Raw genomic sequence first — 13,817 nt, 5'->3', positions numbered from 1 at the left:
TATTATATCATAACTTATTTGATTCTAATAAAAATATAAGGTCCGCATGATAAAAAAATTTAATTACAATTTATTTAACTCTTAAATTAAAGTATATAAATTTAATTGAAATTATTTTATAATATTTTTCTTACTTATTTTTTTTATTTTTTATTTTTTTCTAAACATACGAGAGTGAAAAAAATTGTTTTTTTTTTTTTTGTTTTTTTTTTTATCTTATTTTCTTTCCTCCGTTATTTTTCACCGATCCAAGCTAACTGCTATTCAAAGCTTGACAGAGAGCTAGAAATTTTAATTTAATGGACTTGGGCTTAATTTTTTTTTTTATTTTATTATATCAAATATAAAGATTTTTTTTTAATTCAAAATGAGAGATTAAAGAGTAGAATTTGATATTTCTCATATTTACTTAGATATTTATTACTGAATTATTACTGAATTACATTTGATAAAAAATACTTTTGTGGATAATATTAATTAGACAAATATTTAAAAAAATAGTTAGTTTTGCTTTTTTTTTTTTCTTGTTAAACATAAAAAATCAAAATTTTTATAAAATTTTACATACCAAACTTTCAATTTTATGTAACAAAACTCCAACTAATTTCGTATATAATTTATTCAATTAGTCATAAAAATTTAAAACAATTAAAATCAAAATGTTCAATTTTATCTCAAATTTTTATTTTTTTATAATTATTATTAATTTTTAAAATAATTTTAATTAATTATTTATTTACCTTTTTTAAATATTAATTAAATCTATTTAAATAACCCCTTAACTTTAATTAATCATATACTCTAAAAAAAGTTAATTTTTATTTTCATAATCCCTATTTTCAACTCTAATATGTCTAATTCAAAGCTAAGTTAGATTAGAAATTAGCAGAAGTTTTAGATTTTAAATTATGAATTAAAATAATATAAATTAATTACTTTTAAGATATATAATTAATTAAAGTTAAAATAATTGCTTATATAGATTAATTTAGTATTTAAAATAATAAATAAATAATATATTTACATTTTATTTAATGGTCAGATAGGAATTGAAAGTTAAGTAGTGGAGGAATTAAACTTTATAAAATCTAATCTCCCTAATAGCTCAGTGGTAAAGTAGTCCGCTTGATAGATTTGAATTCTACGAGATTTGATTTATTCTGAATTTTGCTCGGAAATGAAATGTTTCAAATGTTGGTAGAAACTCTTACTTCCAATTCATAAATTTAGCCATGATATATACACTAGTTTAAAATTGACTATATACAAAAATATTAAAAAATTTTAGATATAATATTAAAAATTTTAATCATAATCGTAATTGAATATAAAATTTTAGAGATAAATTACCATAAAAATTAACTATAATTACAATAAGTTCAGATTTTATCAATCGAATTTAAAAATTTTAGTTATAATTTTAATTAAATGTGAAATGTTAGTTTTTATGTACGCTAAGTTTTCTTTTTAATGATCCTTCGATTTATAAAATTTGTGATTTCAAACGATTAAAATGGGTTTCTTTTTAACACTTTTTTTGGTTTTTCAAAAGCAGGCATACATTGCAATAATAGGTTCAACACTCGGGTCAGATTTTAAGTTGGAGAAATAGAAGATCACTCAAGACTCAACCCAAGCAAATACAAAGAAAAGCTCAAAAGCGCAAGGTTAGCAACTCTATTGCCGTCTGGGCAAGAAGCTTCTGCTCTTGTTGCTGCCATAGAAAGGCTGATCTCTTGTTGTCACTTGGGACAGTTGGGTCTCAATCAATAGATTATATACACGCTGAAAAATACTAGTTAAGGATTATCCAACTTCCACAAATCGAGGTAGTCTCTAGTAGCTTAAAAAAAATGCAGCCCAAATAGAATCGTCCAAACAAGTGAAGGTGACACTAAACAAAGCTCACAGGCCACTCTCACACTTTGAGGGCAACCGTCCATAAGCATCAGAGTAACTATAAACCCTTGAGATGTCCAAACATTGAGACCATGAAGAGAACTCTGTCCAAGCATAGAAACACATAACACATAGATTAAGATGTACTGTAGCGCAGAATAATTATCCATCTACTTATTTTTATAAATTAATTCCTAAACATTATAATAATTTATAAATATGTAGTAATCTTCCATATTTAAATATCAGTATCTTATGTTGAAAAAAATAAAAGTTAAATAAAAAATATAAATATAAGATATTTTTAGTGTCACGCATAGAAAATTTCATTTTTTCCTGATTGACTGTTCAATCAACAAGTCAATTATGATCGTTGAGAATCTTTGGCTTTTAAGTGAAAAAGAAAAAAAATAGAACTCATATTGCTACTAAACATGAAAACAGTGCATGCACAATCGACACCGCACAGGCCAAGTCAATTTTAGGGGCACAATAAAAGGGAAAGATAAAAGTGACATGGAGAAATATAGAGACCCAGAAGCAAATTGATCACTTCAGAAACAGTATTCTATTGCTTTAAGTAGAAAAAATAGAACAGAAAGATAAGGTGAGGGAATAATACCAACAAAAAGTGTTTAACGTATGTGGAAGCATTTTCACTTTAGTGGCTTTTAACAACTCAGAGCTTTTGATGCCAAAATAGTGAACCCAAACAAAATCCTTAACATGCACCTATAAGACAAAAGTAAAGGGGTGGTTCTCATACGTAGTTACCACTGAATATATGACTGTCTAATGTTCTTGTGACTATGCCGCCCAAAATCTTTTCCTTTAAATTGTCTTCTCATCATCACCTTAGATTTCCATAGCCTCTTCTTCACCCTCCCCTTGTAAGAACTCTAAAGGCACAACATAGAGAATCCTCCTCCTTCCTCTCTCTCTCTCTGAGAGCAAAACATGGGGATGCCACCTTCATCCTTTCTCAAAGGAAAGACCATTAGATTACTTGGATTTTTCATGATCTTGTTCCTCTTCTTTATACCAGATAAATCTGATCATTGTGTTCCGTCTAATAAGAGTTCCTCCAATATCCCTTGGCTGGAAAATCTAAATCTAGATGGTTACTCCAGCTTTGATGATATTGAACATGCAGCTAAAGACTTTGGCAATAGATACCATTTCCAACCATCAGCGGTTCTGCATCCAAAGTCTGTTTTCGACATTTCCTCCACTATAAAGTATATTTTTGATATGGGTTCCAGTTCAGAGATAACAGTGGCTGCCAGAGGCCATGGTCACTCCGTTCAGGGTCAAGCACAAGCTCATCGAGGAATAGTAATCAACATGGAATCACTACAAGGTCAAGAGATGAGGATTCACACGGGGGAGACACCTTATGTTGATGTGTCAGGAGGAGAGTTGTGGATTAATGTTCTGCATGAAACTGTTAAATATGGGCTTGCACCCAAATCTTGGACAGATTACCTTCATCTCACCATAGGAGGTACCTTATCCAACGCTGGAATTAGTGGACAGGCATTCCGACATGGACCTCAGATCAACAATGTTTACCAGATGGAAGTTATCACAGGTATGTTTGGGCATGCTCTTGCATAAAATATTGCAGACCACGTTGCTCAAGATCACAGTAAAAGACATACAAATAGTCATATCAGCATAATGGGAAGGGCATTCTTGTGATTTTATCAGCTCATTATGACATTGCAATCTTACCCTTGCACATTATGTTGAGAAAAACATGATTCAAAATCAAACAGCAGAAAAGAGAACATGCCCTAAGCAATACTGCAATTTACGTATGTAATTTACTACCGTATTCAATTGTTAAGCTAAAACTAGGCACAAGTGAATCTAATTTGAGACTTTTGGTGCAGGCAAGGGAGAAATAGTTACCTGTTCAGAAGAGCAGAATACAGATCTCTTCTATGGTGTTCTTGGAGGACTAGGACAGTTTGGCATAATCACTCGGGCTATCATATCTCTTGAACGGGCACCTAACATGGTACACTATACTTCATTTCTCCAGAAGCGTGATACAAAGAAGGTAGCCGATTCCAGCTACCGCACTCTAACAGAATCCATCATTTTGACAGGTTAAATGGATCCGGGGATTATATTCCGAGTTCTCCAAGCTCTCCAAAGACCAAGAATATTTAATATCAGCTGAAAATTCTTTCGATTACATTGAAGGGTTTGTAATAATAAACAGAACTGGTCTCCTCAACAGCTGGCGGACCTCCTTCAGTCCCAAAGACCCACTTAAAGCCAACCAATTCACATCAGATGGAAGAGTACTCTATTGTCTGGAAATTGCTAAATACTTCAATCCAGATGAGTACGACAGCATGAACCAGGTAACATCCAGAAGAGTGTCATACAACATTTTAATGGTCTCAACATAATATTCACTCGATCAAAACTCCTGATGATTTCGAAGCTTTTAACCTCTAAAACAGAAAACTGAGGACTTGCTGTCAGAACTAAGTTACATTCCATCAACACTTTTCACGTCAGAAGTTTCTTATGTGGAATTCTTGGATAGAGTGCATGTGTCTGAGATAAAGCTCCGAGCAAAAGGCTTATGGGAAGTTCCACATCCATGGATGAATCTTCTAATCCCAAAAAGCAAAATTTCTGAATTTGCTCATGAGGTCTTTGGCAACATTCTCTCAGAGAGGAGCAATGGCCCCGTTCTCATCTATCCAGTCAACAAGTCCAAGTAATTTGATGGAAAAAAGAAATAATCATTTTCCTTATCAAGTATTCAAAGATATTACATTCTAAACCTCGCTTTCCTTCACATTGCAGGTGGAACAATCGAACATCCTTAATAACCCCAGCAGAAGATATTTTCTATCTAGTGGCATTCCTATCCTCCGCGGCACCTTCTTCTACAGGCAAAGATGGTTTGCAATACATTTTAACCCAAAACCAAAAGATTCTAGATTTCTGCAACAAAGCTAATCTTGAAGTTAAGCAATATTTGCCTCATTATGGCACACAAGAAGAATGGCAAGCTCACTTTGGTCCTCAGTGGGAAATTTTCGTACAAAGGAAATCAACTTATGACCCTTTTGCAATCCTAGCTCCTGGCCAAAGTATCTTTAAAAAAGGCAGTAGCCTTCCTACAACTGTATCCACTCAAGTAAGCCACAAAATAAACGAAGTGCGCTAGAGGCATAGAGAGCAAAGATGCCTAACTGTAGATTATTACAAATCTTAATATGTTGTTCAGTTTCCACAACAAGCACTAGGAAATTAGTAGATCATTTTAGGGCTAATTTCATCAGTAGCTCCTAAACTTATGCCCTTACCCTTATTTCAGGATCTAATAGATCCTAAAGTTATGCCCTTATCTCTAGTTTAGGGCTATCTTTAAACTTCAACATGTAACTCTTGGTCTTTGGTAATTATAATTATTGTAATAATTGTAGCTATGTTCGACCAATCCATGACCAAAATATTGAAATAACAATAGTAGCCCATTTATTCTTAATTTTAAGAAAATTTGACACTATAAATTGATCCATTCTCTCCTCCTTATATGTCTAGTTCTCTTTCTCTAGAGAATTTTATTTTTTTAACAGAATTCTGTAGAGAAATTTTAAGTGGAAGGAATAGAGATTGGTTAAACCACATATGATTATCACATCTAAGATAATGAATATAACAAGCTAAAGTAACAGCCATGTTAACATTCTAGTCATAGTTTGGCCAAATTCTAGCCGGTCATAGTGACCTTTAGTGCAATGGTTAAAAAGAGTTCAATGGGCAACACTATAATGAGGTATAACTACAAGCACCATTGGTGAAATTAACCTGACCATTTACTGTTAATTAAGTTGAATATTTGAAGTAGCAAATGTTGCAAAAAGGAATTGTGGCATTAACTCACTTTTAGGTGATATTAATCATGTCATAGAGAGAGCTATCCATATCTAATTTCCATCAATTCAATGGGCAAGGAGAAACCACCTATTTCTTCCTAAACACAACCGAATATGAAAAATAAATAAAGCCAAATAATATAGCGACATGTGATGTACATACCACAACATCTTAGAAGCAAAATAATGCCAGAAAAAGTTGACTGCAACAACCCATGATGTTAGGAATGACAAACAATCTATTTTGCTTCTGCTGATTCCCTCCAGCCAAGACCTGGTCTGCATATTTCTCCCTGCAGCTCTTCATAGTTTCAGGCATCAGGAAGAAAGCTACTTATATCATCTCTAGCTCCAACGCCTCCAAGCCCATATAATATCTACTTCCTCAGATGTGTCTCCATCAATAGTTCCTTGCCATGTTAATGTATTTGTTGCTTTCCTGGAGAACTTGGAACATCTTTTGCATTATTATGGTGGGGTTCAGTTCTTTATTACAAGTCTCAGGTAGAAATGGCACTGAACCTTTTCACCGTATGAAAGTGGAACTATGAGGTTTCTGCAGTCATAAAAAGAAATTAAAAAAAAAAACATTGTCCAAACTAATTCAAGAGCATAACTGCTCAAATTAAAAGCAATATGAGGAATTTAAAAAAGCTTACTTCCTCAATAACGATTTCAAACAACTAAATCATGAAAATTGATCCACATAGCCAATTGAAACCAGTTTCGGATTAAAGCTTTTGTTTTTGTTAAAACCTCGATAAATATGTGCACTTTTTCATTTCAGGGGATTCACCTTTCAGCTACAAAAGATTAATATAATGAACGAAAATATATGTAAAAGTACTAATGATTTATTTTCTATTGTCATGCATATGATACTCATTTTAATGCGGTTAGTCCAACAGTGTAAAGAAAGAAAACTGTGATGTAGATAATCTCTGAATTAACTCCGAAAAGTTACATCCACTTGTTTTCTTTTTAGCTATCAAGCAAAGCGAACAATTTGTGGTGTTTTAAGCTTTCTAGTATACATTTTCAACGTAATGTAACAGCTAGGCGCAATGCTTTTTTTTTTTTCATTGAAAAATTTAGAAAGTTCATGAAATAAGCAAATATTGATAGATACCAATAAAATTACAGAATACACAACTATATAATAAGCGTAAGGTACACAAATACAATATATTAAATAATGAAAAGGAAAAGAAAAAGAAAGAAAGAAAGAATTTTTTTAGAAACACTAGATGAGGAAGGCTGGAACAAGTAGAGAATGGGGAAAAGAAAAATGAAAGCATTATCTACAAAGGATTTGTAGCAACTGCATTCTCGAGGGTAACTGGCATGACCATTACTTAATGGTAAATAACGGCCATGGCTGTTAGCTAACAGTGGTAATGGCCATACCCATACAACTTAGAAAATATATAACAGATAATGGACAACGGAACCTTGAAAAGCTATGAATAATGTAGCGCTAGTTACTTAAAATATAATTTAGTATACCTTTCAGATTCCAAAATAGTTCAGGAAGAATATAAAATAAATTAATAAATAAACTGAAAACAATTAAATTGCTCCTATTTTCTTTGTCCCTTATCTTTTCTGTTCTTTCTGGTTGGAAAAGTATTTGAGAATTGGTTCTTCTATCAACAGCGTTAGGTTTTGCAAGTTTATTCTGTTAACCACTGTTTTGCCAGATCAAAGTAACCGACTGATTTTTTATTTTCAACTTTTCAACATCTTGTGCCCTGCATAATTAGACTGAAAATTAGCTCATTTTTAATTGACGAAGCTCCTACAACTTGCTTTTCCATAAAATAAGAGTAGTTGTCATTTTCAATGATACTAGATTGCGTGCTGCCTTTCAAGAAAAAAATTAAAAGATTGCATCCTGCCATTACTCCAACTTTGCCATTTGACAACATTATTATTATGTGGAGTATTCTACAATGAAAGCCTTGGCATTCTTCCTGGAACATACTGGGATTCCTTTTATAACCCTTTATTATTATTATTATTAAAAGCAAATTCTCTCTTTTTTTTTTAACTTTCATTTTTATATTTATTATTATTTCAATAATTTACTTTTAATGTTAAACCAATTCAACTATTTGGTTATCAATTTTATTTTTATGGACCATTTTGATGAAAGATTTTCATCATAAAAGATAATATATATGGTTTTATTGACAAAAATCAAAGTATCCTATCATGTAACAAATTTAATTTAACACAAAGTAACCTATTTTGAAGATGAAATCTTTTACAATTATTTTAGATCACCTTTGACATATTTATGTACTTATTTGACAATAAAAGGAGTAATTTTTACCCATGATCTCTCATCTTAATGAGTTTTTGATTCACTTTATAAGTTAAATAAACTACTCATTTACTTATCCTTAAATTAATTTATAAGTGAAAATTATGCTTTAAGTGATTCGATAGTTTGTGTTTCGAAAAAAAAAATCACTTTGATCACATAGTCAAGATATGTAGTATCCCTCACTTACACCCCCCCCCCCCCCCCCAAAAAAAAAAAAAAATCTCCCTCACACTCTTCTCTCTTGTCTCCCTCTATATCTACTTGTCTCTCTCTCCCTTTCTTCTTTGTTTATCTCGAGCTTTTTTCTATTCAATCTTTACTCATTATAGCCTCATCTATCTCATTTTCTCATTTCACTGATTGTTTTGCTTTGTTCTCTCCTGCTCAAAAGTGAAAGTAGAAAGATCCAAGGCATGACCATCGTTATCTTCCTCCCCATACAACCATCCTTCGTTGTTCCTTCTGCCTTTTTTCATTACCATTACTGTCCATTTGACAATGTTGAATTCTAAATTTGAATTTTTGATTTTTGATTTCAGGGTTTCGTTGTCTTTTTTTTTTTTTTTTTTGAATTGGGATTTATTGATTTGAGGTTATAGTTCTTTTGATTAAATAATGGTTGTGATCAAGAATTGAATATATATCATTTTTTATTTGAGTTTTTGCTTTGGAGGTTTCTCCTTGAATTTTTTTTTTAATCTTTTTTTCAGATTTTGGGCAGACTAAAAGGAGGATGAGAGAGCCAAAACCGTGAGAGAGAAGTAAAGGGGAGGGACCATGAAAATTGAAATAGAGAAAGAATGAGAATAAGAAGGGGGAGAAGGAGAAAGAGAGGGGTTAAATGTGAAACAGAGATAGGAAGAAGGGAGAGAGGCATGTGGTATTCTTTTTGTCATTTCTTTCATATGAGTCATGATATAGTAAAATAATAAAATTCAAATTAATAATAGTATTTATAAATAATAATATTAATAAATTTAATATTTTTTGAATAATTAATTAATCTGACCATAAGGATGTAAGAGAAAGGAAGCATGGGAAAGGGAAAAAAAAAAGAAAAAATGCATAAAATATCTTTTCCTTTGAGAGGAGTAAAATAATAATTTTTTTTAACCTCTCATGCCTTTTTAAAAATAAATTAGAGTTGAATAATCTTATTCTAACAAGTTTTGGCATTGAAATAAAACAATTGTTGAAGTACAATGGACAAACATTAACATGATATTGACATCAACAAAACCTTTCAATCAAATTCACTCCTAACATAATCATTTCAAAATTGTAACTCTCTTTCTATCTTTTTTAAAAACTATAACAAAATTTATGAATATTAATTACTATTTAGGCATTTTGACCATATGTATTATATTATTCTTTCTTGGAGCATAATTAATTTCTAAATTATATTAATGTGTCTGATTTTTTTATGTAGAAAATGATGCAACTAATGCTCGTATAATACGGCTAATTCATATTATAAAACATGCTTTAGAATGGTAATAGCATAAAATACATATATATATATATATATATATATATATATATATAAAATTAATCAGCTGCAGCACAGTACAATAGGTTGTGTCAATAAGGAAGTCATAATTAATGGAAAAGCAGCGATCATTTCAAACATCAATTCCACACAGAAGTACATTTAGTTTTAACCTATTTATGATAAATTGATAATCGTCAACTAAAAAAGTAACCAGTAGGAGAAAAAAGTAAAGATGCTCGACCAAAAAGAAAACAATACCTCCAGAATCAGCATGTCGGTACATATTGTTCAATAATTCCAAGTATATATTGATGTCAAGTTATCATCTGTTACCTCAGCATTGAGATAGTGATATGAAGTTAAGCAGGTCATCTCTGAAAAAATGACATAAAAGACCACTATAACAGTAACCTCCTCATAGTCCTTACCCCAGTTGCACTGTGGCAGCTGCCAGAGTGAGAGAGTTCAGATGACAATTTGAATGACCTAAGGTTCCTATTCTAATCCAAAAATAGAAGCAGAGGTGCCATTTGGATCATGCATAGTAATATATAGCAGCCTGAGCATAGCAACTTGAAGTAATTTACTTAATTTACGATCTATAAACGTCTAATGAAATGAAAATTTGAATGGCCTAAGCACTTCTACACAAGAATCTTATTCTAAACTAAAAGAAGCAAGAAGCAAAGGTGCCATTTGAACATGCATAATGATACGCAAAGCACTAAGATCTACGAATACAAATAGCAGACCGAGTATACCGAGTATATTAACCAATTTGAGGCAAATTCATTTATCATTAGACTCCATCCCCTCTTCCCCTCAATATCTAAGAGCAACATAAGCAGCTAAATGAGTCATGCTTAACCGTGATATTTCTAAACTGAAATATGACTTAGAATCTTCCAGTAATGAAGCATATTTTGCACCGTAAACTGACGACGATGGTGGAATTACTTAAAAAGTGCTAAATTGCTAAATCTTCAATGCAAGAATGAGCCTAAGCCTCAAAAATAAAATCAAAATATATTCTGGGGATGATGGAATTACTTAAAAATTGCTAGATGAAGCCGGAAAGTCAACTTCAAAATAAGTAAAACACTTCAAAATAAGTAAAACATAGGTTAGTACCATGTTAAACTTCAATTGAACAGTACTCCACAATGCATTAACATCTTCCACAAATGACTTTTTCTTTTCGAGGCAATGATCCCTCGAGGCCACCAAAAATCATCAAAAGAACCTAATAAAACAGCGGCTAGTGTAAGATCCATCGCACTGCAAACGTACTCATAGCAGTAAAATATTGTTATCAAAGAGCATTACTGTGTTGGCAAAAAAAAAAACAGCATTACTGCAGTACATGGGATGCACTCAACAGTTTCTGAAAAAAAGACACGAATCGCAAGACAAAACAAAAAGGAGGAAAATGACTATGTCGAAGAGGAAGCTGGCTTCTTTCTCATCAATACACAATAATAATAATAATCATCGAAACATTGAATTTCAACAAACGAAAAATGCTGCACTGCAACCTGAAAGTTTGTTGGATCCTCATTAACTCTAATCATGATTTATTCACTAATGATTCAGCAAGCCTCCTCTTACAATAAACACCTCTATGCAATTTACGAAGCAAAGTACTTCCTGGCAGAGCTGGAGACAAGAAAGTTGATGAAATTTCTCTCACCTAAAAAGTAAATATCTCAAGCCAAAACAAAAGCTCAACAAATAAACATATTTGATTTTGTGGGGAACTTTCACGGTAACTCTATATAAGAAGGGTAAGAAGAACAAGAAAAGGAGGGGAGGAAATGTCAGAAAACATCGCAACCAGTTTCAGCAAGCTCTACGGTTAATTTCTCATTTGGTAATTGTAGAATATTCATGCCACGACATTTCATTATAACCAATTACGGTCTATCAAACAGAAGTTAAACACGTGAATTATTAGACAGCTATCAAATGATGCTCTGCACCACCTTGGGAAATGACATTAGAAATTTCGTCATAATTTCCAGGTTAGAAACAAATCTCTGATACTGCAGCAAACTGCTTCACTTAACGTTGCAAAATCTCAGTTTCTAGTTCTAATGATCTGACACAAGAATTGGTTGTCCCATGTTCAAATTTGACATAATATATAACTGCACATTTTTTTATGAACTCTCAATCAAACCATCAGTTCTCATAAAACTAGGACCGTCTGTAACATGCTATAAGCGAAAAACAAAACAGCTTACTCCACAGATATCTTATCTAGTTAGTCCAACAATAGTGATAATTGATACTCAGCATGTAAGTGGTTAATCCACAGAAAATTTTACGGATTAGAGGACAAGTATAAATGTCTTACTTAGGTATTTAGCTGCTAAACTAGTTGAAATTTAGAGTTGCTCTGAATAAGAATAGTTGCAATCACAGCAACAATGTGAAGAGCCCTCTCAGTGTGCCTGGAGGTTAGCGTAAGCCCTTCAATGCTGGGGAATATACCCTTCACACGGTTTGAAATGCCATATGCATCAGTTGAATGAGATTTAGATTTGATATAAGTGCATGTTCCAACTTTGTTTTCCAACAGATAACATATTTTTATCAAAAGTATTATACCCATTGATAAAAAAAATCTCAACCTAAAATGTTTTAGAAAGCGGCACAGAGTACTAATAAGTTCCAAAGTAAAATTATGAGAGTTGGAGAAGAGAAACAATTAAGGGCTTAGTTTAATTAGTTTGCCCTCCCCCCAACCCCCACCCCTCTTCCCTTTTCCTGTATATTCCTTATTTCTTTTTTTTTTCTTCCATATAAGAGTGAAATTGATTATTTATTAAGTAAAACTTTCTAACACAATCAAAATTTATATATATATATATATATAAGGCATCCTGAAAAATCAAAAAATTAAAACAACCAACCATAGCTATGAATTAGGATATTTCTGAAGAAAAATGTTGGTGTAGTTATAGTGAGAGGAATGTTGCAGTAACTACAGAAAATGAATGAACAATTAAAAAAAACATATGAAAGTTTGTAATTCATTAAAAAAATAGCAAAAACATAAAATAAATAACAGAATGAAAAAAAAAAAAAAAAAAAAAAAACAAAGAAGAAGAAGAAGGAAACATAAGAAAATCTATATATTCATATCTGAAACTACTATATACCAGGTCATATTTTTCTCATCCAGTTGCATGAATGACCCACAACAATAATAATGATGAATATAATATATAATAAACACCAAAAAAAAAAAGCACATAACTGTATTCTGACCAGTATATTCCAATATTAACAGGATCTGTGCACAACAAAAAATTTCTTCGTACATCAACATCAACAACAGGAAAGGCAATAAGCAATCTACAGACATCAGATATGAACACAGTAAACACATTAATATTACATAAAATACCCAAAATGAAAAAAAAAATAAAGAAGAAGAAGCAGAAAAGAAGCTTAGCTCAAACGCAAATTCCAGACCGCAGAACAATATACACAAAGACGCGAGAAAAAAAAAAAAACACAGCAGACAATAAAAAGAAGGATAACTTTCGTAAGCTTCATGAGTTTAGTTTCCTGCATTTTCTGAGTAACCAAACAGAGGGAGTAATCAGGATTAGGGTTGTGAAAGGACGAAAAATTTAGAAAGACAAGTTACCTGAGAGAGAGAGAGAGCCGACGCGAGTAGGTGTCAGCCAACTTTGTTGAAGTTTGTTGCGGAGAAAGTGAGAGCAAGAGAGAGGAACGCGGTGGTAGTTTTAGTTATATAATTAATAATTTAATAATTGGGATTTTTTTTTTTTTTTTTTTTACAGGGAAATTGCTGAGCCCTCAGAACGAGGACGGCCATTGTGTGTGACACATGTGTTTGATAAATGACTTTTCAGAGAAAAGGGTGACCTTGCGTTTCGGTTCCCGCTGGATAGGAATTATTGCTTCCCAGGTTACTAGGAATGACCAAAGTGTAAGTCCCAAGAAATTGTTTCATTAATTTACTTAATAATCATTATTCACATATTAAATTATTATTAACAATAAGGAGTAATTTTTATTTTTTTTAAGTTTTTTTCAATTTTTTTAAATCTAGAGTGATTTCAAGTGAAATCTTTTTATTGTTATTTTGAATCCGCAGTTAATTTTAAGAATCGATAAGATTGGTGTAATTTTTTATATTCTCTAATTTTAA

General features: G+C 31.8%; 1 protein-coding gene and 1 long non-coding RNA gene across 3 annotated transcripts; one reads left to right on the top strand and one right to left on the bottom strand.

Moving 5' to 3' along the window:
- Positions 1–1,532: 1,532 nt before the first annotated feature.
- Positions 1,533–13,420, bottom strand: LOC110620660. Of its 2 annotated transcripts, XR_006351630.1 has the most exons (4): positions 13,290–13,420; positions 10,763–10,874; positions 5,971–6,363; positions 1,533–2,003 (listed from the first exon to the last, which is right to left on the bottom strand). It is a non-coding gene; the product is annotated as an uncharacterized LOC110620660 (long non-coding RNA). The 2 variants fall into 2 exon arrangements; XR_006351629.1 differs by lacking the exon at positions 1,533–2,003 and having other exon boundaries at positions 5,801–6,363.
- Positions 2,857–4,643, top strand: LOC110620659 (cytokinin dehydrogenase 1). Its single transcript, XM_021764469.2, has 4 exons — positions 2,857–3,490; positions 3,795–3,922; positions 4,014–4,274; positions 4,377–4,643. The coding sequence occupies exons 1-4, from the start codon at positions 2,857–2,859 to the stop codon at positions 4,641–4,643; spliced, it is 1,290 nt and encodes a 429-aa protein (XP_021620161.2).
- Positions 13,421–13,817: the final 397 nt, after the last annotated feature.

The sequence above is a fragment of the Manihot esculenta genome, chromosome 8, assembly GCF_001659605.2.
Source record: "Manihot esculenta cultivar AM560-2 chromosome 8, M.esculenta_v8, whole genome shotgun sequence".
Lineage (NCBI taxonomy): Eukaryota > Viridiplantae > Streptophyta > Magnoliopsida > Malpighiales > Euphorbiaceae > Manihot > Manihot esculenta.
This window is presented reverse-complemented; position numbering and strand designations above follow the sequence as displayed.

Bases quoted from the DNA above. Each gene is read 5' to 3' on its own strand.
- LOC110620659 (XM_021764469.2), top strand. From the start codon at position 2,857: ATGGGGATGCCACCTTCATCCTTTCTCAAAGGAAAGACCATTAGATTA. The intron at 3,491-3,794 runs GTATGTTTGGGC...CTTTTGGTGCAG, and splicing joins CCAGATGGAAGTTATCACAG to GCAAGGGAGAAATAGTTACC. The intron at 3,923-4,013 runs GTACACTATACT...TCATTTTGACAG, and splicing joins TTGAACGGGCACCTAACATG to GTTAAATGGATCCGGGGATT.